The sequence below is a fragment of the Bactrocera tryoni genome, chromosome 1, assembly GCF_016617805.1.
Source record: "Bactrocera tryoni isolate S06 chromosome 1, CSIRO_BtryS06_freeze2, whole genome shotgun sequence".
NCBI lineage: Eukaryota > Metazoa > Arthropoda > Insecta > Diptera > Tephritidae > Bactrocera > Bactrocera tryoni.
Window position 1 is genome coordinate 47,838,621 of NC_052499.1, and position 27,500 is coordinate 47,866,120.

The window sequence follows — 27,500 nt, forward strand, 5'->3', positions numbered from 1 at the left end:
GAAACAATAAGCACCGCGTTCACACAGTTTATTGCAAAAAATGTAATTATCGGAATGCCATTTAATGAGACTCGTAAAAACGCACGCGCCACAAATTGATTGAACAAATCGTAGAACAGAATATTCATAGCATTTATATATAGAATAGCATTTTTAATTTTTTCATTTTTTTCTAATTTTAATCGTATGCAAAGCAGCATGTAAAGCGCAAAAATAATAATGAAAAGCATGAAATAAGTGAGGCGGCAATTATCGCCATTTAAATTTGCATGGAAATCATCTGAGGAGAATAGCAGTGAGCAACTAAAAAATATTTAGAATTACTAATGCAATTGTAGTAAAATATTAAATGTTGGCATATACAAATTAATTTTTTTATGATTATTGGAATTATTTTTGGTGCGTTGATACAAAGTTGAGAAGGCGCACGCTGACCTTCAGCGAAATTTTTCGGCCTTTCAATAAAAAATGTTTGCTCTCATGCGCCCATTTTTCAATAAAAAGTATTTACAACCATTTTTGTGAACTAATTAGCATAACGCACCTACTTTTCGTATCACTTGCATATAAAACACGCTGTTGTAGGCGCTAACTAGTTAAGTGCCCTTATGCTTATGCAACAGCAAGGCGGATTGTGGCAGCAACACAGATTTGTAAATTAACAGCTTCGCGCAATTGTAAGCTTAATTTCCCATTGAGCTTAGCAAGCCAAACAAACAAACTAAATAAAAATAATTGAACTTTCTGTGCGCTATGCTATGCGCTGCTATGTGCAGCTATGTTATGTTGTGCAGTGCTAAGTTGCGTTGACATTTCTTGTTTGCACATTTCATTTTGATTTGTTAGCTCATTGTGAAAATCTCATGCACTTGCCGACACACACTCACAGAAACATAGAAATACCTATGAAAGTGGTTATGTGGGTATGGACAATGGGGTATTTAGGTTATGGCGTTGTTTGCTATGCCGCAATTACTTAATATGACAGGTTATCGGACAGACAAAGCAAACAACTGTCTATAGTGGGCTGAGTTTTTGAAAAATGATTGCGCGCCGTATTGACAGCAAAAACTGAAGAAGGTACTGTCATGTGAGCACAGATCACTCTTTGGCTATCTTTAATATTTAGATGCTCATAGCTGAGTTGTAACCAAAACTAGTTGGAACATGGGTTCAAAATTGGGTTTAAGCTACATATATTCAAACAAAAGTCGTATGAACCAATCTTAAATAGCATTACATTTGCATGAACCAACTTTAGTTAGCATGACATGTATATAATTTTCCCTTCCTTTACAAAAAATAAAAACAGTTCTTCCTAAAAATGGAAATTTGACTCACATTGTGCCCTTTGGTACGGTCATCATTAGATTATTCAACACCGGAATGGCGTTCTTCTTCTTGCCGTAGGTCTTGAAGGCGTGTCGCACCGACACGGCAGCCTGTGAGTTCCGATTCCATTGTGCTGCTGTTCCGCCATCATTGTTTGTGACCATGGCGGGTTCGCTGGCGCTGCAAGCACAAAATAAATAAAATATAAATATATTATTGAATAGAATAATAAATAAAATAAAATGTTTTATGTTGATTGCCATTAAATTAATATAATACATATATGCAGAAGCAGTGGTATCTTATACTTTCGGGAGAAGGTAAAGCGAGTTCGTCGCTTAAGTCTTTAGATTGCTGGTAAGAAGGGAAATAACGTTGCATTTTCACGGAAATTTTCATATTTTAGAGGGTGCATCAATGAGGAGTGTTGAGTTGCATACTGAGTACTTGAAATTTTGATGTTTGAGCATTTTTTCTACACCGGCGAGAGTTTATTGGATTTTGTTGTTAATGATATAGGAAATATGCAGGGGAAAAAATCACAAAAAAAATCAAATAAACCTACATAAAATAAAATTATATAAATGTAAAATTAATTAAAATTATGAAATAAAATTGTGTAATTACACATATAATAAATAATATAAAATTAATTTAAATAACTGATATCAAATAAAATAACATAAGATAAAAAATGTAGTATGAAAATATAAAAATTACATAAAATAAGAAATAATAGTAATAAACAAAATAAAACAAAAAATATATAAACATAATGAGAAAAGATATATAAAATAGGATAAAAATTTAAATATAATAAATCTATATAAAATAAAATAAATTAAACAAATAATATGGAGGATGAAAATAATACCAATTTAAATTCAAATAAATAAAAAAATGCTAAAATTTAGTTAAATTAAATAAAACAAAATTAAGGAAACAAAACCCTAAAAATAAAATATGTAAAGTAATATAAAATAAATTAAATTAAAATAAAAAAATTAAAACAAATTAAACTGCAAAATACAAAAAAAAAATAATTCAGCTCAAATACATAAAAAATAAATTATATTAAAGTAAACAGAATAAAAATAACAATAAAAATTTTAGACAAAATAGATTAACACAAATAAAATATAAAATAAATTAAATAAAACTATACAAATCAAAAGAAATAAATAAAATGAAATTAAATTAAAATAGATTAAAATGACAAGAGCTAGAAAAACTGAGTTTAATTCAAATAAAATATAAAATTAAGTAAAGAAAATTAACTAATTTAACAAAATAAAGTAATCTTAAATAAATCAAATTAAAATAAATTGAATAAAATGAAAATAAATATAAAAAAAAATAATTAAATAGAAATAGAAAATTTTTAAAAAATAAACTAATATATAAATAAAAATAAATAAATAAAATTAAATTCAAAAAACATATAAAAAAATTCTTAAATTAAACAGGCTGAGAAGCTACCAATATATAAAATATAGGAAATCAAGCTCAAAAACAAAAAAATACTAGAGAAAACGTTAACTTAGGCTGCACCGAAGCTGATATACCCTTCACAGGTGCATTTCTTTTAGTAACTACATATGTGTTCAGTTTATATGGAAGCTATATGCTATATATATAAGCCCTTGATTCCGATCATTCGGTTTGTATGGCAGCTATATGCTATAGTAATCCGATCTGAACAATTTTTTCGGAGATTACATTGTTGCCCTAAAAAATAATCTGTGCCAACTTTTGTGAAGATACATTGTCAAATGTGAAAGCTTTCCATACAAGAACTTGATTCCGATCGTTCAGTTTGCATGGCGGCTATATTTTATAGTGGTCCAATATCAGCAGTTCCGACAAATGAGCAGCTTCTTGAAGAGAAAATGACGTTTGCAAAATTTCAAAACGATATCTTAAAAACTGAGGGACTAGTTCGTATATATACAGACAGACGGACGGACGGACAGACGCACGGACAGACAGACCGATGGACATGGCTAAATCGACTCAGCTCAACATACTGATCATTTATGTATATATACATATACTTTATAGGGTCTCCGACGCTTCCTTCTGGGTGTTACAAACTTCGTGACAAACTGAATATACCCTGTTCAGGGTATAAATATAATTAGTTAAACAAATATATGATTTAAAAGCAAAAAAAATAAAAATAGGAGGATACGTTAGTAAAACGCACATATAAAAATAATATAAGTTAATTTAGTACGTTGGTGTATTAAAATTTATAATTACAAAATTTGAGAAAAATGAGAAACTCATTATTACGCTATAAGCTACAATAAAAGACACGAAGGCAGAAGATGGGTTAAAGAAGCGATCTAACTATAGAAAAAACGGCACGAAAATTGCATAGAGTCCCAATAGTCGCCAAAAGTTTGATTGAATAAATAATTACAACCAAAGTATAAAAAAATATTTTTTAATAAACAAATATGTATAACTATGCACTCTCTTCTTAGAAAAACCGAAGCGTTTTGCTGCTTTTTACAAAATAGTTTTCATATTAAAAAAAAATAAATAAATAAATATTTTCAGATCACCATGAAAACGTTTTTCTATTTTCTGCTCAAAATTAGACCACAAAACTTCAAAACAAAAAAATACACTAGTCAATAAACCTTATGCTTTATTAATAACTAAATACATCCACAATTTGCCGCCTTTTCTTAAATCACTCACTTAGAAAATCATTTCACTTTTCATCAACAGTCGTTCGACAACTATTATGCCACAATTCGTGGCACACTTGCGTTGCAAACAAACACATAAAACCAAATTACTTACAACAACTTATAGAAAACACACAGCAACCTCCACACTCGCAAAACGCAACTGCAACGTGATTATTTTTTATTATTTTCTGTAAGTTTCTTTACACTTTTTGTTGCACATTACATTTGTTTTGCGGTATATTTCTTAATCAACCACACCGGTCTAGTGGCGCGCGCTTGCACTTTGCATTTCTATAGCGCAGCTACAGCCAATAGAGCTACCACCACAGCGCTGAAGAGGCTCGCAAGACACGAAGCACGCGCAAGAAACATTGCGACGACGAGGCAACCAGAAAACAAAGAAAAAAGTATGTCAACAATGCAAAAACTGGTGTTGCCGGTCCACCGAGCAGCATTCGTCTGCGGCGCTTAACCATACTTAGCGGCAGACGTTTCCTAATCGCCAGCCCGCTGAAGCTCGAGCATTCACGCGCTCACTAATATACAGTTTGCAGTGCTTTATTGTTTGTCTTTGCAACAACGCGCCGTACTCGTGACCACAACAATTGCGGGTGTGTTATTGTTGTCAACAGGCGGCCAGCCAAGAGATTTTGGCAAAGTCTCATAGAAGCGCCGACAGCCAACAGCCGTCAGCTTTGAACCGTTGCGACGTCGCGTGGCATTCGCTCTGCCGGTCGGTCGGCCACTCATTTGCGGCATTTCTTGGACTGACAACATTCGACTGACTCTGGGTTAGTGGGCTGCTGCTCTGTGACATATTCATTGCGCTCTGCCTGTGTTTTATATATTTGTTAGTGTTGTTGTTGCAATTGTTGATTGCAGCTGCAAAGAAAAGCTGTGACGCGTATCGATTGCTCAATAAAAGCTACTTCTTCTTGTTTGTGCAGTGGAGGGAGGAGCGGTGCCTGGTGCCTGGTGCCTATTTGTGCAAATCGGCTTCGCTTGGGAGTATGTGTATGTGTGTATGTGTGCGTCTTATAGTGGCACACAAGCACGTGTACAGTATTTTTTTATAGTTTTTGCGAATGCTGCTGCGAGAGCGCACGATAAAAGCCGATGATGAGCGATAAATGCAAAATCAAATACATTTATTTAACGGTAGTGGTAGTAAGTTGCATGCGATTACATAATAATTAAACAAGTTTAAACAATCATGTATGTATATGCATATGTAGATGCACATGAAATAAATAAAACTGTAGATATGTATGCAAGCATGGAAATATGATGATTTAAAAACATAAAATGATAATAACTTTAAATGCGGCTTTATGTGCATGTGTGGCAGATATGAGTAAGTGGAGTAAGTGCTCGTTGCATATCATTAAATGTGGTTTTGTGCTTGCAACAAGTGTCTGTGCTGATTCTTGTGTAAGAGCTTTGTACAAATTTTGGATATTTTGTTTATTAGCACGTACTTGAAATAAGTTAAAGTGGAAGGCAAAAAAATGAAAAGAAAAAGAAAATATAATAAAGAAAGAAAGGAGATTATTAAATTCAAGTAAAAAGTGTTCAACACAAGAACTTAATTTTAAGCGGTATAGTAAATATGGTAGTCTAAAAGTTTTTCGGAGGATGGAGTCATGCGTAGAAGTTTACGCAAGTGAGAAAAGTTCTCTGATTGCCATTCACTTGGGAGTGGCCAGAAACGATTCTTTTACACATGGCTCAAGCAGCTCAAACAGTTCACAACTTCCGGTCTTTGACCAAGTATCCTCTGGGTAGTCTAAGAACATCCGTTCGAAGGCGAGCTAAAGTGAGAAGGCGAAACATCCCCCACATAGCGTTGTGCGCTGGGTTTGGAACCCGCAACGTAAAAAACACCCCCATTGAAAAGGAACAACAAGCCTTTGATGAGACTCGCCGGGGAAAGCTGAGGAAGAGGAAGACCCCCACCCCGTTGGAAGGACCAAGTGGAGAAGGACCTGGCTTCGCTTGGAATATCCAATATAATCACGTACGCGGTGTCTACGCCAATTAAGAAGAAGAAGTCGAGTGTTATAGTTTTGTTCACCTAACGGTTGTACGTATCACCTAAAACTAATCGAGATATAGGGTTTTATATATTTAAATGATCAGGGTGACGAGAAAAGTTGAAATTCGGTTGACTGTCTGCCTGTCCGTCCGACCGTCCGACCGTCCGTGCAAGCTGTAACTTGAGTAAAAATTGAGATATCTTGATGAAACTTGGTATGCAGGTTTCTTAGTATAAAAAAAGTTCGAGTTCGTAGATGGGCGTAATTGCATCACTGCCACGCCCACAAACCGCTATTAACCGAAAACACATAAAGTGCCATAAATTAGCACTAAATTAAGATACGAAACTCATATTTGCCACAGGGGATCGCAATAGCCAGGGGTACCTGTGGGAAATTTTTTTTTGAAAAAGTGGGCGTGGTCCCGCCCTCTGATAAGTTTAATAATAAATCACTAAAGCTACAACAACAAAATTCGGCCGACACAATTAAACTCCTACCGATAGTGTGAAAATGGATCAAATCGGATAAAAACCCCGTGCACTCCCCTTATAACGGTACTGTTCAAAACTACTAAAAGCGCGATAAATCAATAACTGAACATTAAATTTTACCACCGAGTTGCTATGAGAGAGCTTTATGAGAACCGGTATTAAAATTGGACGATGGGCGTGGCACCGCCCACTTTTTGGTGAAATCCCATATCTCGGGACCCGACTGACCGATTTCGACATTCTTTAGTATGTTGTATTCTTTTCATATTTCTGTGGATATATGTATTTCTGTGATAATGAGCGAAATCAGACAATAACCACGCCCACTTCCCACATAGCATGAATTTAAATTCCACTTGATTCTTTTTCTTTCTAGTACACAAATCAAGAAGAAATTAATATAACCGGACTAAACTTCACTGTAATAATGGTTTTAAAATATGCCACCTTATGACCAAAAATTGTCCAGATCCAACCAATACTATTAAAGCTCATTGGTACCGGATATGTGGACCCCAGTGCCTATAGTTGACTTTTGTTCGAAAATATCGGTCAATGTCTGAGATATTTAATTGAAATTCAGGTATAGTACTTCTCTCACAATGGTATGTGTGTTTGTCAAAAATGCGTTGAATCAGACCAATACTTCCTGAGCCCTCATATACCTAATATAAAGATTTTCGAACCTCCTGGTAACTGCTGGATATATCGGCCCATATTTGAGTTATCTTAATAAAAATGTCAAAGTGTATTTTGCTCATAACAGTGTATCTTTGTGCCCAAAATGTATAGATTTCAGCGAAAACTTGACTCAGTTTCAGGACTTTTCGAACATCCGGCTGACTTTGCTCCATATGATTTTTGATTGTATGTAAGATACTTTCGTTTTTCTAACAAATCTTATGTCGAATTTGTCGGCCAGCGTATGAGTTATGTAGAGTATACATATGTATGTATGTATACATAAAATTTCTTGGATTCCGATCCCCTGGCTTAAAGGCTTCTGCGCTGGCAAATTGGGCTGGATTCCACTGTGTTGTCAGACTGAACTAGAAACACATTTTGTTATTTTCTTCGATATTTATATAACAATAATAAATGTATTATTTTACTTATTGCAAATCATAAATACTAATAATGAAATATATATCTGAAGTCATTTTCTTAACCCTAACTCAAATTTTTGTTGGAACTTGAACTCGTTTGGGCACTGGTTCTAGTTTGAGCTACACAATTTCTAAAAACAATGAAAACGTTTTGCTACTGGTTTTTCTTTGGTTTTTATGAAGGCAATGCCCTATACTCACATAAAAATCTGAGCTAAATGCATTCATTTTAAAAACATATTAAAAACATAAGTCAGCAAAAGCGAGATCTAAGATCATGGGTCTGAAATAAAGGAAAATTACTTTTCCTAAACCCAAATTCAAAGAATGATGTTCATTTGTTTTCTCTTCTATTTAGTAAAAAGTTAAATATTATAAGTACACTACCCAACAAATTAGAAGGAAAAAGTTGCGACAGTTGTGCTGAGAGATCTGTGGACTATTTGAGGTGTCTTGACAATGAATTTGAGTTCAAAATCTTCCATCACGTACAGCAAGATTTGCGATTATAGCAAATAGTGGTGGTTTGATCCCTACACGCCTTGACTACAACACAAAGAGTCCAGCGTGTTAGAAAACTTTTGCTTTCATTTTCAGTTTTAGCAACACACAATTAGCAAAAAACAGCCTTTAACATCACGGTGGCAGACTTACTGTGAACTAGTGTAGTTAATGATGATTTTTTGCAATAAGTTCAGTTGCCAAAATACGTTGGAGCCTAACTTCAATAAACGGAGAAATTGCTTATTTACTTTTGACTCAATATAACGATTCAAATTGATTGAATTGAAGTGTTATTGAGTTTAAACCAATATTGAGTGTCAACTTGCGAAATTAAAATAAATAGATAAACACACTACTATCTTTTAACTCTAGGCAATTTCACATATGCGTATGTATATATATATATATATATATGTGTGTGTGTGTGTATTAATAACATATACATATTAATTCGCAATCGCAGCAATATTCACACCAATTACGCGCAGACTATCGATTTAGGTCAAGGTGAAGGCGTCGCTTTTTCATTGCAGAAATTCACTTTCGCTTTCGCATCAAATCGTCAAAAGTCAACGCACTCAAAACACCACAAAGTTCACCACATCAGCACAATAAAAAACTGTGTTAATTGCATTGGCAAAATATCGAAAATTACTTTATGGAAATGCGTTTTCACACTGAAGCACCAAGTAACTTGCATGCAAAAGGTTTTTTTTTATTTATTTACTTTATGTTTTTTCTTTTTTCTACGTTCGGTAGCTACAAAGCGGTCAATAAAGTGTTGTGTCGAAAACATAAACTAGTTCAAGGTCAAGTGCTTAACGCGATTCCATTTAAGCAAACACAATTAAAGCGTATACGCACTTGTATGTGAGAGTGTGTGTGGGTCTTGTTAAATTGAGATTTTGTAATGGCAATAACTGACGATTGACTGAGTGGTCAATGCACGCTGTATACATACATGCATATACATATATATATAACTATAAGCTCATGTATTAGCTAGCATTATTAGTGGCTGACATAGTGAAGTCATTAGCGCTGAGCTAAAATGCACCACTTTATGCAAATAAATATATGTATGTATATGTGAGAGCAATAAGCAACAAATACATGCAATCAATGGCATATTCAATTTGACATACATACATATATTTTATATGTAAATAAGCCGAGTGCGCTAGTCAATTGCGTTTGATTTTTACGACAACTAAAATATTTATAATGATAACATCTATTTATGTATACCATATATTTAAATTTGTATTTTTGTATATATAAGTATATTTGTACATAATACTGGGTAGTCGAAAAAGTCTTTTCCTATTTCTAAGCGAACTTCAACTAATTTTTTTTATTATTATACTAATAAAAAACAAATATGTACCATTTTGGTCGACCAATTTTTGCCATTTTTCCGCCAGAGACATTATTTCATCAGTGCAAAACTTGCATCAGTGTAAATCGAGATTTCGGAATTGCCAGAACGGAAGCGCGCGAACCATTGTTGTGCTACACGAACTGACGCAGCATCGTCTCCGTAAACTTCACAAATTTCTTTGGTGGCTTGCGTGGCATTCTTCCCCTTTTCAGACAAAAATTTCAAAATATAGTGAATTTCTTCATTATTTTCACTCATTTTGGACCATTTGTAGCTTTTTTCAACTTCCCCGAATTTATTTATTTTTTTTTTTTTGGTTAAATGAAGCTTAAAATCCCACCTTTCCAACACTTTATGGTATGATGCAATGTGATTGGTAGCACTGGAGATATACGATTGTGACGACATCTTTTGAAAAAATACGAAAAGACTTTTTCGACTACCAATATATTATCAACCATTAACATTAATATATAATATTATTTTTATAACATGAAACTGAAGGTATATTAAGCTTGCATTGAAGTTTGTAACACCAAAAAGTAAACTTAGGATACAAAATAAGTCAATTTGGCCAGGTCCGTACGTCTGTATATACGCGCACTACTCGCTCAACTTTGTAGATATCATCCTGAAATTTTGCTTACATCCATTTTCCACCAAGATGCTACTCATTTGTCGAAACCGGCGATATCGGTTGACTATAACATATAGCTGCCATATAAACTGGACAATCGGAGTAAATTGCTTGTATGGGAAGCTTTTTCATTTGATGAGGTATCTTCACGAAATTTGACATAGAATATTTTGCAAAGTATTGATATAATTTCCGAAGAAATTGTTCAGAACGGGCCACTATTGCATATAGCTGCCATATAAACTGACCGTTCAACATCAAGATAACGATCTATTAGTACCCTTTATGCTATAAAAAGCACCTGTGTTTTCTTTTTATGTTTTTTTAGTCTTTTCACTACACACATGCCTTTACACACACACACATATAAATATACATATAAATATACACATATATGTATATGAACAGCGCTTCTAAATATTAAACGAACTTGCTCGTTCATTTTACTCGTATGTTGTAATAATATGCACATGAAGCGCCCAAAGCGATAACCGGTCAACTAGTTGGTGACTTGGTTCGGCTAGTTGAGTTTACTCTTGTTTAACCACAGCAAATAAACGCAACAAATGATGAAAGACTTTTAATATTTGCGGACATTTTAAAGATGTTGATTCTGGTTGAGTTGGTTGTGGAAAAATTTAAGGTAAATTTATGTATATATATATATGTATACTTGTATATATCTCTGTATATAGATAGCTAAAATGTATATATGTAAATATGTATATACTTGTACGAACATACATACATATATAGATAACGATAATAAATATATGCAAAAATTTATTAACATACATACATACATATATATATGTATACATGTATATAAACTTTTTACATAACGCCCCATCTCTCCAAATAACACACATTAATGTAAGTAAATACTCATAAACATACTTGTAAATACATACATACTTATTTAGTATAGCAAAGGTACTTTTTATTTCTTCATGCCTTAGTACAGAGTATGGAAATTATATACTATATGTATATGAGTTCAAGTCACGCCTAGATGCTCATTTATCATGTAAAGGGTGCAATTTATTGTTGCTAAATAATATTTAATAATATATTGCCGGTTCGAAAAAAAGTAATTGATTTCAGTTGAGTAGAGCGGATTTAAAAAGAAACCATAAACAATTGCATAATACAGGAGAAAAAAATACTCTTAAATAACAGCGATAAAAATTATATTATTTAAAATAAATAATAATATTAATACAAATAAAACCATGTTGTAAATAATGTAATCATACATATGTATGTATAATTAATATTTATATATTGTTTTGCAATTAACAGTTGATTTGCTTACAATTAGTATTACAATAAATAAAAAATTAATATATGTTCGAAGCATTTAGCTAATACCCGGTGTTATTACCTTCACGCTAAAATGTATGCTATACATAGGCATGTGCACTGTATGCCAATATCACGCGCACACTTGTCTTCAGTGGATTCATGTATATAGCGTTGAGTTAATTAAATTGGCAAAACATTAAGCTTTCTAGTAGAGTTTAGCCATTTATTTGACTTACAAGTAAATTTTTTTATTTTTTTTATTTACTATTTAGAAAACATTTTTCATAATTGTTTTTGTACAACTCTAAACTGTCATTTTACAAAGCAAATCCTACTAGTGCTCAATATTCTACAGATTGGACAGAAAAAAGTGGTCCAAAAAATATTTCGGAATACTAATTATTTTTCAATTTATAGCGTATTCCAACTTAATTTATATTGAAAATATTTAACAAATGCCTAAAATTTTTATAATTTTACTTTGTTTCAACAATAACTCAACTGAAGAATTCAGTAACATATGCTGATTGCTCTAACTTTAAAGCTGACTTATGGGTGTTTCAGTCAGCTACTTGTTTTAGATTGTGTTAGAGACAAATTTAATTCTACATATCGCAGGCATATTTATTAATTAACTTTAGCGGTGAAAAAATATTGACCAAGTTAAAGGTGAACCGTCTATGAAATGAAAGAAACGACTTATATTCAAAGTTGGCTAAGAAGGCTAACATTTTTCAGTATACCAGGGCGAACTGACTATTTGGCCTCAATCATTTTCTTTGTAATTAAGACTAGCTGTACGATAGATATGTTGTAGTCTACTTTTTGGCGCATTATATAATATTTTAATGCATGTTAAATAATATAGGTTGTCAAAAAAGTCTTGCGGTATTTTCACTAGTTGGCGCTGAAAGCGCGTAGTTCTAGTTTTATTCGTCGCATCGGGTCATGCTATACCTTTTTGGAGAGCTCATTTCACGCGCTAACAAGTGTTTGATTGATTGTCGTTTCTTTTAAGTCGTTCGTGAGTTATAACTTCGCAAACATGGAGCAAAATAAAGAGAAAATACGGCATATTTTACAGTACTACTACGATGGAGGCAAAAATGCATCTCAAGCCGCCAATAAAATTTGTGCAGTTTATGGGCCCGATACAGTTTCCATTTCCACCGCACAACGATGGTTTCAACATTTTCGTTCTGGTGTAGAGGTGGTCGAAGATGCGCCACGCTCCGGAAGGCCTGTCGTCGAAAATTGCGATAAAATCGCTGAATTGGTCGAAAGAGACCGGCATAGTAGCAGCCGTAGCATCGGTCAAGAGCTGGGCATGAGTCATCAAAAATTCATTTCAATTTCAATAAAAAAAAATTAATAAAAGTACCGCAGGACTTTTCTGACAACCCATTACATATATCGTAATTTTAAATGGAAAACAATGTATCATAAAAAAAAATCGAAAATCGCTGTCAAACGTAATAACCAATATGTAACCATTTTATAACCAAAACTCAATTATTTTTAATATGAGTGTATGATAACCAATATATAACCATTTTGTAACCAAAACTCAGTTATTTTCAATATGAATAGTGCCTATTATATCGTCATTCCTTCGCCTTATTTTATATTTTAGGCGACGTTAGGTGATTGATTGGCGGTTGCGAATCATATTTTTTGATAATATTGTAAATTTTTTAAACCAATCTGTAGAGCAAATTTTTACACAAAAAAATTACTTTTTTTGGAGGCCGCCAATTTGTAAAATATACAAATTTTGACTATTCTTTCAATCATTACCAGTCTTTATCTACAGTAATACATTTTTTGTTTTGGTTTTTGGAGTTTAAGCAGAAATATCTTCCCCAACGTCATACACCTTGTTTTGGAGATCCTCCAGCAGCTCAACAACGGTGTTAAAGGAAACTAAAATGTTTCAAAATAAATCGCCAATTACTAAAGTATATTTAATTATGTAGATGTAGATTATGGTGCGCCAAAAAAACGAATATTCTTAGACACCTTCATGAAACTCACTTCAAGAATGAGCTCTTAATTGCAATCGGAAAGTTCTTCAACTTACAATTTTCTATTTTTTTTTCTTATTATCAGTTGAAATAAATTCATATCTCGCTTCCAACTATTTGCACCAATATCTCGTTTCATAAAAAAATTGCCTTAACATAATCAAGCTTCAACCGTTAATATCTTTTAAACGGTTAGGTTTACGAAAAAATCGTAAGAGAAAACTTCGTAGTGCATTGAATTGCCAACAAAATCTAACAAATGAACTGCGGTGTTTTTTCAAGTAGTTGAGAGTGAGATGTGAGTTTTTCTATACATTATTTTTATTTAATGTATGGAATAAAAAATTACTCCTAAAAAAATCACATTTTTTCTCACTTATAAGTGCTTACAACCCATTAAGCGTAAATATTAAAATTTTCAGCTTTTTATTTATTTAAGTTAAAATATCACATCAATGAATATTTTTGAAAGAATGAGTTGAAATAATGAAGTGGAATATTTTCAAGGATATTCTCTTTAATATTTTATCATAGATCCGAATGAATACATTTAGTTGCGCTAAATATCCTGCCGGCCGAGTCTTCTGTTACCGAAAGTATATTGAGCAAATTTAGATATTTTATTTTCTACGCGTTTATCTCGAGAGTTCAAGATTTGAGTATTATTTGCAAGCCCCCTTACATTGCAGATTGATTTTAATTTACTATTGATGGTATACTTTTCTAACTTTTCCACATTTAACTTAAAATTTAATGAGTTCCCGTAGTCAAGAATTTATTAGTTATAGTAATCGAAGTATAATGAAAATAATGACAATAAAAACAACAAAAAAATAATCTGCTTAAAAGTTCACTTATTTCAAAAAGTCTTTGAATACTAATATAAAATGTGAGGCCTAGAGAAAACTAGCGTGAATTTATTATTACAGCTATATTACCAATTCTCTCGACCATTTATAAGAAAAGGAAATAACCCAGCCACAGCAAAAATATAAGGCAAATATTTACAGTCACAAGCGCTTAAGCAAATAGAGTGTTATGAATATGTAATAGCTTACACGCAAAGCAAACAAATCGGTCACAATACATTGACTAATTGACTTTCCGACATGTGTAAACAAAAGCAGGAACAACAACAATGGCGATAATTAATTTAGAGGTTATCTAAAAGGTAAGCGGCGAAGGTGTGGGCAGATGACGATGCACAGCATCCAACTGAAGCCGCGAATGCCGACATTCGTACAAATGTAATTGCTGCTTTGGGTTGCATTTGCTGTTTTTGTTGTTACTGTTGCTTATTAATTTTGTTGTAACAGCCGAATGATGGCAATGAATTTTTAAGTGATTAATTGGATAAGAAATATTTTTGGGCATGTTATATCAAATGTTTCAATGGAAGTGGGCGTAGTTCAAGGAAGTTTGATGATAGAAAAAATAACCGTAAATTAAAGATGAGAGTGAAATAATAGCAAATGATTAAATGTAATTTTCTGCAAATGCACTTAAGCGAAAATTTAAATCAAAAGCCGTCAAATATTAATATTTTCTGCTCGATAGCTGCGATTTGATTGTTGTTGTCGGGCCAAAAGCATTTAGTTGCACGATAGTAAAAAGAAGCACAATATATTTATGGTTTTATGCATATGTATGTACATACAAATGTGTGCATATGCGCTTGTGGTTATGCTTTTACTAAGCCAAACAAAAGTCCGATTGACCTTGCCGTTTAAGCGCTTGCGATGACACGAGACGGCGAGCGGCAGCGCCCAAAAAATAAAAGCTTGAGAGACGCGCAAGTGCTCACATATGCTACTTTAAAGAGTGAAACATAATTATGTATCTATATATATATGTATATATATATGTATAAATATATATATATATATGGAATACAATAAGTATATGCAAAAGGCCGAAACCAAGACACACACTCATTCATTTCATTCGTTTTTGGAGTAAAGCTTTACGCAAGCGCTTTGCGAATAAATAATTATAGGGTGAATGCGCAAGAAATTATGCATACATACATATATAAATCAAATATACATGCATATGCATGAGCGTGTGTAGAAATATAGTAAAAAAGTCGAATAGCGGAGTATAGTAAAAAAAAAGCATATATAATATACACATGTACATACTGAAATACATATATACTTATACACACACACACCTGCGTTGCTTAGCAACAACTAGCTAGCTATAATTGTTTTTTTTTTTTCAATGAAACTTTTAGGTTTAGCAAATAAATGACGCGCGTAGAGCCGCATCAAAAGTAAATGAATAAAATATGAAAGACTTAAGCAACGAACTTGAAATCATTAAACGCACCTTTGGACGCTATTTACACTCCCTGAATAGCCGACGAGTGTCGGAAAGGAATGCAAATTATGCAATTACAACAATATGTCGACAGTTTGGCAGTCGTTAGTATTGACGTCTATCGTTTAATGACTTTGGCACGCTTGAGGTGAATCGATAAACAACACATGTCGTCTTATGCAAGTGTGTGTATGTGTGTGTGACTTGTGCTAAGAATTGCAAATACGCTTTAGAAGTTTCAATTGATAAATGCGTTGATAAATATATGTTTTGAGAAGAGCTGAATGATATTTCCGCCGCTGTTTGTTTGAAAGTTAATATGGAAAAAAATTTATATAAAATAAATTTAAACAAAATAGTTACAAGTAATTTTTTGTTCCAAATATTAATTAAATTGATAAAATATGTGAATTAAATTATAAACTTAAATTAAAATACATTTCTATTTAAAAAAAATTCTCTAGAAATGTGAGTAAAAGTAAAATTTCATTGTAAAAAATGATTTTACTCAAGAATATTAAAAAGTAAATAATTTAAAATGTTATTAATTTTTTTTAGTAGGTTTCAGGTTAATATCTCTAAAACTAAAGCATGACGAAAACGATTCAGCTATTCAGGATATAGAAAGCTATATACATATGTATATAAAAAATAAATTATTATTTTAATACAAAAATGGTGTAATTAAAAACTAAATAATAGGAATTGAAACTAATTAAGAAATATAAATAAATATTTAATTTATTAATTTAAATATATATATTTTTTTAATTATTTACATAAAAATAACGTATAAAATTAACGGTAATTAAAAATATTTAAATAAGTGAACATTTTCTAATTAACCAAAAAAAACATAAAAGATTGTAAATACTTTTTTTTAGTTTTATAAAAAACGTTTAAATATATAAAATAAAATGAAAATAAGATTTAACAACAAAAAATCAAAAAGTTTTAGTTTTTAAATATATAAAAAAATATTGTAAAAAAAAACATTTTTTCAAACTCATTCATCATTTTTATAAAAACATAAGTAAAATACCAACATTCTAATAAAAAAAATGAAATACTAATAAAGTTAAAGTTTTATAACAAAAATACATAAGATTCCAACGCAAAAAAAAACAAGTTTTAGTTTTCGAATAAATACAAAAATATTGTTAAAAAACTAATTTTTTTCAGCAAAGCTTTATTTTTTTTTAAGCTAAATTTTATTTTTTAAACATTTTTTCAAAAACTTAATTTAAAACAATTCTAATTCTAAGGAAATTCTTATAAAACAAAATTATAAAAAACTAATAAAAAGTAAAATTTTATTTAAAAAAACTACGTCAATAAAAATATATGATTTGGCTTTTATAAATTTTTTAAAATTAATTTCATAAAAATTAAAAAGGAATAAAATTAAAGTAACATTTTAATTAAAGAAAAAACTTTTTCTAAAGAAAATAAATATAATACAAATATTATAAAATTTTTTCCAAGCTACAAATTTATTTTTTTCCCACTTTTTTATAAAAGTTATTTATGCTAAAAAAATTCTCAAAAACTAATATAAGTAAAATTTTATATAAAAAAAAATATATATGTATATACTATATTATATGTATGTATATATATACATATATGTATGTGACCTGGGCTACGAAAAGGGAGCTAACGTGCGAAAACTAGTTTTCTGGGAAAAGCTGTTAAAAATAATCGTCAGTTTCTCGTTATTTCATTAATTGTTCTCCTTTTTTTTGACACCTAAGCCCCCTTTCCGTAGACCAGGTCACATATATAAAAATATAAATATAATAAAAACATAATATTTTACTTTTAAAATTTTTCATTTCATAAAAACAAAAATGGAAATAAAGGGAATGTAATATTTTGATAAAAGAAAAACTTTTTCTAAAGAAAGAAAAAAATTTTCGTCTCACACAAATATGCTCTCTGAAATCATCAAAAAGAGTATGTCAAAAATCTATATTTATTGTTGAAAAATGTAAATAAAAATACAAGGGAAAAGTAACATTTCAATAAAAGAAAAACGGTACTCAAAAAAAATAATAAATAATGTAAAATTAGTTTTTTTCCAAGATTGCTATAGAAAAAATACCGAATGTCCTTTATTTTCACCTATTTTTCGAAAATGTATCGAACATTTATATTGCGCAGCTCTTTGTCTTGTTCTCAAAAAGATACCTATAAACCCGCCATAGTGCGATTATTTCAATATTTTTATTCCAATATCAATGTACTACAAAGTGACCCATCTTATCGCCGCACCTCAACAAAAACTTATGCAAAAAGTTTATTTTTTTGTTTAAAGAATAAATATTCATTTGTACATATGTATTATATGTATAACATCATATCAATGCCTTAAGCCATACAAATAGCTCACCTTGCAGAGTACTTACAATTATTCATTCACAGCCATTTCTAGCACACACATGACACCTTCATAACTGCTCGCCAAAAATCGAAAAAGTCGCGGCTTCAGTCGTGCAACCATTTAGAATAGTATGTGTTGTGATTTCAGCAAAACAATTTCAACGAAAATGCTTAAAAAATAATTTTGGCAAAACATTTTTGCTTGGAAACGCAGCGCAGCCGCACAGCTGCGAGCCAAAAGTGAATATTCTAATAAATTACTGAGATCATTAGAGGCAGCAGCAGAAGGTAATAAGGCCAAAAATTGGCAACAAATTGCAAATAAATGTATATTTTGTTAATAATATTTGCACATGTGTCTTTGGCAATATATTTATATATAAATATATATATGCGTGTGTATAAAAGCATATTATGCGGTAGGTAAATGCCGGCAAATTTTCGGGTTACTACGAGTACTACCCCGATGAGACTTGAAATTAGTGTGTATAATTGTGTCTGCTATAAAAATTTTGAATACTTTTGCATTTACATAGTAAATACATTAGGGTGAGTCACAGTCCTTATAAATAAATGTTGCCATATAACTCTACCATTTGTAATAATTTAAGTCGAACAAAATATTTTCGAAGAAAACAGTTGTTAGAGCTTGAGAAAACGAAAAGAAAAAAAATAAAAACAGAAAAAATAGTTTTAGAGCGCTTGAGCTTAAGAAAAACCTTCCGCAAGTGCGGCCAATAAGTCACCAGTCACCTAGTAAATTTATTATATTTTCTGAAGTTTCTTCAAGCTTAGTGCTTTGCCTCTGAGGAGGAAATGTTGTGAAAAATAAAAGCAACATTAATATATACAGTAATATTTATATTTACTTTCTGTTAGCGCATACTAATGTCCTCTTGTGCGTAAATATGTATTTCTGCAAATATAAATTTTTGAAATAAGTATGCTCATGTACATACGTCCGCTTACACATTACGCTTGCCTCTAAGGCGCGTTCATACTTGTTTGTTGTATACTTTTCTGACTTTTTTTGTATACATTTATTTGCTTCTCGCTTCTACAAGCAACAGCACTTATGTGTTTGACATGCTTTAGTATTCTAATCACAGAATTTTATGTAAAAAAGAAATAGATTTTTTGCTTGAGAAAATGTCATATTCATAACAATTCTTTTTTTCTTCTCTTACTGAGCTTATATCTGTATTTTTAACTGCATTTGTTTATACAGACGTATAATATATGATATCGAACAAAAGCTTCTCAACTTTTTCATAACAAATACATACGTAATTATGTACTTGGTGTATGAACAATTTTAGCAAGCCTGCTAAATTACGGTTTCGTTGTTTTAGAAACCTGACTAAACAAGGAATATGAGTCCATAGTAGGCATATCAAGTATCCTCTCGAATCCTCCCTACCCAGTGTTTTGCCACGTGAAAAAAACACTCCCAATGAAAAGGACACAACAGCCTCGGATGAGAGACCCCAGTGGTGTCTAGAACAATAAAAATATTTATTACTTGCAAGTATCGACTTCGTCTCTAGCTAAAAAATTATCTTTATTTAGGATGATTTCTTAATAAATTTAGTATTGATTTCATATGAAATCTCTTGAACAACTGATCTAAATAATTCGATATGTAATTTTATAGAAATTTTTATGATGACAAAGCTTTCATCTCATAATAACAGCTGCCAGAATTCGCTCAGAAGCAGTTCAACTATGACATATTCGTAGAACAAATTTCAATTTCCCCGAAAAATAGGTTTTGTTGTTTTTGTTGTGGCAGTAAAAAACAATTCCTAAAAATTTGGCTGAATTCTATCAAGTTTATCGCCTTTGAACATACATAGATACGGGTCCGTTCCAACTACAAATCCAACGATCTTCGGGTATGTTAACGACAATGGGTAAATATTTCGAACAATTCTAAACATCAGACTTTACTTCAGCATGCTGATTTCTATGCAATATTTCTTTCGCTCCTGTATAACTAAATGTTCATCAAGATCTTTTTCAATAACCTCAACAATTTTTGAACTCCACTGAAGCGAAGACAAAGTCATATAGAGTACCCTCCATATATTGAGGGTTTTACGAATAAAAGATACATAGCACTGTTGAAGTGATTTCCAACTTTCATTATCTAATGTTCTAAGAACCTATTATTTCCTAAAAATATTTCAAGAAATTTTCATAAAAATGTTTAATGAAGAGACTTACGTCTTTGTTACTTAAAATGAATTACATACATTTTAGTTTAATATTTTCACAAAAAAAGTTTAACATTTTCACAAAAAAACGTACCAGAAACGTTTGAAACCTTTAATAAATATTATGTAAGAAGCTAACATAAGACGAAAACCAAAAATATTACAACTTTAGAAGTTTAAATACATATTTCAAATACAAGTTCACGCGCTCTGCTCACCCAAAGTTGTAGATGTGTGGACCTAAGGCTGGTCTGCCCGCGAGCACCGTGTGCAGACAGTAGGAGAATAAAAAACCCATATTCCTTCAGCATACACGCCGACAAAATTTAACAAAATTCAAGACAGTCAACACGTGATGCGCGAATAATTTCAACTCGAACTGACAACGCACACACACACACGACTACATAACGAACCAGCGCGCGTATGCAAATTGGTGATTTTAATATTTTCTGTGCTTCGCATGCGCGTAATAAGGAATTCAATTTACGATTCACATTTAATTAGATTTTCGATATAGCGGCAAAATGGTTTTATGGCTTTTTTCTGCGTTTTAAAAGCTGTAGGCAAAGATATGAATTTCAATTCTTTGTGTTTTGTTTTTTGTTATGCGCGTAGTTTGCGTGCAAAAACGCGGCAAATGCCTAGAATGTATGTTAAAAAGAAACACGAGTTTCAACACAAACAATTTAGACTGAGTTTATGACATGTTTGTCTTTTCAAATTGTTATTTATTTCGGAAACTTTTATGCGTCAGTTGTGGGTGCTGGCATACAGGGTGACTGCGAAATAAAATTAAAATATTTTTTTTAGTTTTTCCGTTTTTTTAAGAAGCGACCAGGAAAAGTACGCGCCTTGAAAAAGGAATTATTTGCATGCCAAGTGAATCATAGTTGTTGAAAAAAAAAAATTTTATTTTTTGAAATGATTTTGATTTTTTTCTTATAAAAATTCATTAATTTAAATTATTAATCAAGAAATTTTACTAAGAAAAAAACCAAAATCGTTTTTCAACAACCGTGATTTACTTGAGAAGAGTTCAATTTGAATTTTTTTTTCCCAAAAAATACGCAAGAAATATTTGACTATTAAAAATTGTGTGAAATATTTTTATTGATACATAAGCAAGCACATAGTACTAAATAATAACCTTACGGTAAGGGTACCAAATTTTATAGCATTTTAACAGACCGACGCTTTTTAGAAAAATAAAAACAATTAGAGGTTTCTTTTATATCAATGGAGAGGCTGGACAATTTTTTTTATAAAATTACGTTCAGAACAGTAAACTTACTAAACGATAATTGTAAAAACACAAACTTCGTCTATTTTTAATCAAGAAAAGAGGTTAAATAAAAAATCGTTGCCTACATTTTGGCGCATTGCATAAACTATTGATTTGGGCTTTTTAATAGGAAACAGATAATTTGTGCAAATATAATATTTTGATTATAAATAAATATTACTTTAGTTTAATCTAGATTTTATAACAATATGCCATATTATTCAAATATCAAACAAATTTGATCTTAAAAATAAACAAATTTACTATGCATCCCAAAATATGCTTATGAAAAGTGTTTCGAAGTTTGGAAAAAATCCTCAGTATAGATATATTACACCTGTGGGGTGTCACTTTCAAGACGACAATATAAATATTGATAAATAATAAAATATTTTGCGTTTTATTCACAATTCCCGAGTACTTTTTTGACACAAAGAGCTTGGTTTATATATAAAAATTTGTTTCCAAAGTCCAAAAAAATATTTCTAAATATTTCTGCAAGTAATCAGGCGCTAAAAATGTTCAATAATCAGCAACATCATCAACAAGTTTCATTTTGCTTCCATTAATCCGCAAATAAAGTCAAATCATCGCTGACCGCAATCATTGCGAATGCGCGCATAATGTTTGTCTTTGCATAACCCGCCATGTAAATGAAGAAAAGTTGAGCGGCACAATTTACATACATATCTCCTCATAGGGTAGTACAATACCCACAAATGGTTACTTGCTAATTCAAAAATGCCCAAATCATTTTAATCAGCACGTTTTCGACACCTTTTTGCACCCGCATGCCTTTCTCCTCTCGATCGAGATACGGTCATTTGGTAAACCTTTCAACACCTACAATAATGGGCGCGACTTCGACCGCAAATATTTAAATTACAAAAAATAAAAATAAAAAAAAATTAAAAAAGAAAATAAAAAAGTATAAAAAAATAAGTGAACTGGAAATCGTATAAAAACGCATTTGCCTGCGTCGAAATTTACAAACAAATATTATGCAATATTTAAATTTTAATTTTAGCCGCAGGCATTTGCATTTTTTATTGTATCTTTTTTATATTTGCTTGGTGCGTGTCTTTAATGAGGTTCGTTCCACGTTTGCAGTCTGTCTTTGGTGATTCAAATTTTTAGCGTGTTTACTCGTTGATTTCCTACGAGATTTTTGACTTCAGATAATGGCATTTTGGGTATAGAAATAACGTGGAAACTTTCCTGGCACATAAAACCTTATAAAAATACAAAAAATTTATTTTATTTTTCAGAATAATGATTATAGCCTCAACAGGGTATATTAAATTTCCACGAAGTTTGTAATATCCGGCAGGAAGACCTTATAAATACAAAAACATTTGAGTAAGCTTCTGAAAATTAACTTGCGAACATTTTAATTTAGTTATCTACAATTATATAGTTAGTAAAGTCGTTTACATTGATTCTCAATATGCGCATGTATTTTTCCCATAAAGAATTATGGCTTTTGCAATATCAAACAAAATTTGTTGCCTACTTTTTGGCGAACAATGGAAAATATTATTTTAGCCAAAAAATAAGTAATTCATATTAATGATATTATATTTATGATAGCATACGGTTATGTGGCTGAAGGTTTCTATTATAAGAGTTCTGGAAAGTATGCATGCCAGAATGTAGGCGAAAAAATGTTGCTATCTGTTGGCTTCATAACAAAAAGAAGTAGAATTTTTAACAAAATAATTTATTAAATTTACTTATTTAATTTAAATTAATATAATAATACCCTTTTTTGGATATAAAAAGACATTTAGTTGAAAGTTCTCTCTACTGCATTCCGTTGAGTTATGTATAATCAAGATTTACAGAAGAAATGTTGCCTATCTTTTGGCTGCCAGGTAAAAAATAATACTTTTCCAATATAATGAAAACGTTTTATACTAGTTTGTGGGTATACTAATGGAAATAATAGTAAGAGATATATTGACAGTACAAATCTTGGTGAATTTTGCATTACAAGAGGTGATTGAAAAAAATGTTGCCGACATTTTGGCGCAATACAGAAAAAGAAATACATATTAAACTAATTTCTAAATAAAAGCGCTATAGGGAAGCGGATGGTGGGAAGATGCTATTAACTTCTAAACGGCAAAATATACTATTACAACAAATATTTTGTATTCATTGAATGTTATGGAAAAAGCTGCATGAAAATTCTATTTCCAAATTTTCGAGTATTTTTTTAGTGAATTAAAAAATAAATATTTGTAATTATAAAAAATAAAATAATTTTTTTTTTATTATATTTATTTAGTCATTCCATTTCATCACTGAAGCACCCGCTCAACAATTTTGCTTTCATTACTAATAGAATGGTTAATGATTTGTAAAATGTTACTAAAACTTAATGCCATTACATCAGTGATTACATCAATAAAATAGTGTGCAGAATTCACCACATGCTTTCAACATAAATTTTACGCTTTTTGTGCAATTTCGATTTCGGCCATTTATTTGATGATATTTTGTTTTATTGCTCTCCTGCACTCGAGTACAACAATTACGGCATAATTTCCGTGACTCTTTGTTTGACTGCTGATTGAAAATTATATTTCTTCACAAGCAAATTTATTGAACAGTGTGAACTCTGCCTAAAGCACTTTTCGTTTGAAAAGAAATCATTTTCTACTTACGCTGTTATCAACATTTTGTTTGAGCTTTATTTGTTGGTTTTTGTTAAAAAGTTGTCCGTCAGCTGTTGCCGTTGCTGAGGGGTTATCCCGACTGCTTTGTTACTAATTTGTTTATGCTTTGCAAATAAACAAATTAGTGTTTTTATGAATTTAAAAAATGCTCAATTACAATTTCGCAGTCATAGGCACTTGATTTGCTGATCGCTCGCGTTTCTTAATCAAAGAAATATATATTTATGCCAAAATATCACTTCGGTAACATGTGTATTTGGTTGATGGGCGAGTATGGGTTGCTGCAAGAAGAATTGGGAAAATATTGTTGAATGTTAATAAATATATCAGGCAGTGCAAAATTGGCGACCTTTGTGTAAACCAAATTGAGGGGAATGCTGTTCTGAAAATGTGGATATACAACTTTTTTTGTGCTTTTGTAACTTGTAAGACTTTGCGAACTTGTTTTTTAATATTTCCCTGCCTGTGTTCGTATAGACGATAGTTCAAAATTTAATTTACTTTATATTAAAAATAAATTAAAAAAATTGTACTCTGCTCAATTTAAAAAAATGGGAGCATTTTGAATTGAGAGAAGAATTTAAAAAATTTATTTGCTCAACAGACTTTTGATAAAGGATTTATGTACATAGTATATGTATATATTCATCATATAATAAATATTTTCATTTAGTATAAAGTATTAAAAGTTAAAAATTAATTCCAACAAAAGTCTGTGAACACAGCAGCATTATAGAAAATTATTTTTATAATATTTTCTACCGCCATTTTTGAAAATTTATTTTCTTAAGAGACTATTGAGTAACTCGTCACTAGCAATAGTTTTCTCAAACAGCTGTTGGGAAAGTGTACAGATAGCATTGTGTGCCTCTTCCGTTGCTGATATGAAAAAAATCAGTTATTTGGACTATTGCTTCGACTATTATTTTCTCAACAGACTATTGAGAAACTTATCACTAGCAATAGTTTTCTCAAACAGCTGTTGAGAAAGTGTACAAGGCTATCTATGTGCCACTTCCGTAGCTGATATGAAAAAATCAGTTGCTTGGACTATTGCTTCGTCTATTATGATCAGTATCAAGTATGTAAACTTCATGCTGGTTAAATTTAACTGTCACTGTTTTGCGATGCAAACTTGTAAAATAAGTTAAGCGTATTTTACAACATATTATTATTTTGCGCTATCAGCCAATTTAATGTATAAAACGCTCCAATTAACACGCATGTAATTGAATTATACAAGTTCACCTTTAAATATTGTAAACAGCTTGTTTAATAGTTTACTTCAACGCCTGATACATTACTCATCTCTCTGCATATTTACATATATTTATACAAATATACATATGTTATACATATTTCACTTTCGAAATTCGAATTGTGGCTCATTTCTAGCTCGCCTTAGTCATATATGGTGGACTAATAGACAGCTTACATCGAATAAACGAATATTTTGACAGTTATCGATAGTGCGAAGTATACGCGAACATATGTAAAACGATATGTGTAAGTTTGTTTTATTAAAAAATCCATAATTGACTGGCTTAGCTACATAAAAGTTGTAAGAAAAATAGTGCAGCAATTACAGTGGAAAAAGTAGATAGCACATTTCAAAAAAAAAAAAAATATAAAGTATTTATAAAAATAAAAAATAAAATAATTAAGTATTCTTAAAATTTCTTGAAAAAAATTAATTAAATATTCTTAATATGTTTTCGAAAAAAAACTAATTAAATATTCTTAAAATTTTTGTAAAAAAAATTTTAAAATATACTTAACATTTTTTTTTTAATTAAATTTTTTGAAAAAAAATTCATTAAATGTTCTTAACATTTGTTTTGAAAATAATTAATTGAATATTCTTAAATTAAAAAAAAAAAATTAAATAATCTTTCAATATTTTTGAAAAACATTGAATTAATACTCTTTAAAACATTAAAAAATAGTAAATAATAATTAAAATTTATTTACAAAAAATTAAATAAAGTTTTTTGAAAAATAACTCAAATTTAAATTTTTAAAATTAAATTAAATTTTTTTGAAAAAATTACCTCATAAATATTCTTAAAATTGTTTTTTTTTTTAATTAACTAAGTATTCTTAATTTTTTGTGAAAAAAAGTTAATTAAATGTTTTTAACCATTTTTTTAATTAATTAAATATTCTTAAAATTTTTTTGAAAAATTATTTAAATATGCTTAAGCTTTTTTTTGAAAAAATTAACTAAATATTCTGAACCACTTTTATTAAATTCATTAAATACTCTTAAAAGTTTTTTGAAAAACAAAATTAAAAATTCTTATTTTTTTTAATTTTTTGAAAAAACTTTGATTATTATTCTTACAAAAATTAAAAAAAATTAATTAGTAATTATTAAAATTTATTTGAAAAAAATCAATTGTATATTTTTTAAATTAAAAAAAAAGAACACGAATTAAATACTCTTATTTTTTTCTTAATTAATTGAATATTCTTAAATTTTTTTGGAAAAAACTTTGATTAATACAATATGCTTACAAAAATTAAAATAAAAAAGTTAATAAATAATAATTAAATTCACTAATTAAAAAATTAATGAGTAATAATTAAAATTTATTTGAAAAAATTAATTGTATATTGTTTAAATTTTTTTGAAAAAAAAACAAATTAAGTGTTCTTAATTTTTTTTCTTAATTAATTGAATATTCTTGAATTTTTTTGGAAAAAAACTTTGATTAATGGTATATTCTTACAAAAATTAAAATAAAAAAATTAAAAAAAATTAATAAATTTGAAAAAAATTAAATAAATATTTTAAAAATTTTTGAAAAAGTTATAATATGGTTCAATATTCGTACTTTTTTTTAATTAATTAACTATTCTTAAAATTTTTTGGAAAAATTAATTTCTAAATTTTTAAATTAAATATTTTTAATTTTTTTTGGAAAATTAGTTAAACATTCTTGAAATTATTTTTGAAAAAAATAAATTTAAATAGTGAAAAAAAAGTTAAAAGAAAAATATTTTATGTTTTATAATATAGTTATATTTTTTCGAGCGTAATTGTGAATTAACTAAAACTTTTTCATCAAACAACAGACAACTACAACTTTT

The 27,500-nt window shown here is 30.1% G+C and overlaps 1 protein-coding gene across 3 annotated transcripts in view; it reads right to left on the reverse strand.

Moving 5' to 3' along the window:
- Nucleotides 1–27,500, reverse strand: part of LOC120772346 (ABC transporter G family member 23) — a 74,838-nt gene that overhangs the window by 16,459 nt on the left and 30,879 nt on the right. For all 3 annotated transcript variants that reach the window (XM_040100913.1, XM_040100927.1, XM_040100920.1), the window contains exons 3-4: nt 24,396–24,688; nt 1,342–1,512 (exon numbers count right to left, since the gene is read on the reverse strand). In XM_040100913.1, the coding sequence (XP_039956847.1) occupies nt 1,342–1,512; nt 24,396–24,409 (185 nt within the window). In that variant the 5' untranslated portion in view covers nt 24,410–24,688. The remainder of the gene's footprint in view (nt 1–1,341; nt 1,513–24,395; nt 24,689–27,500) is intronic.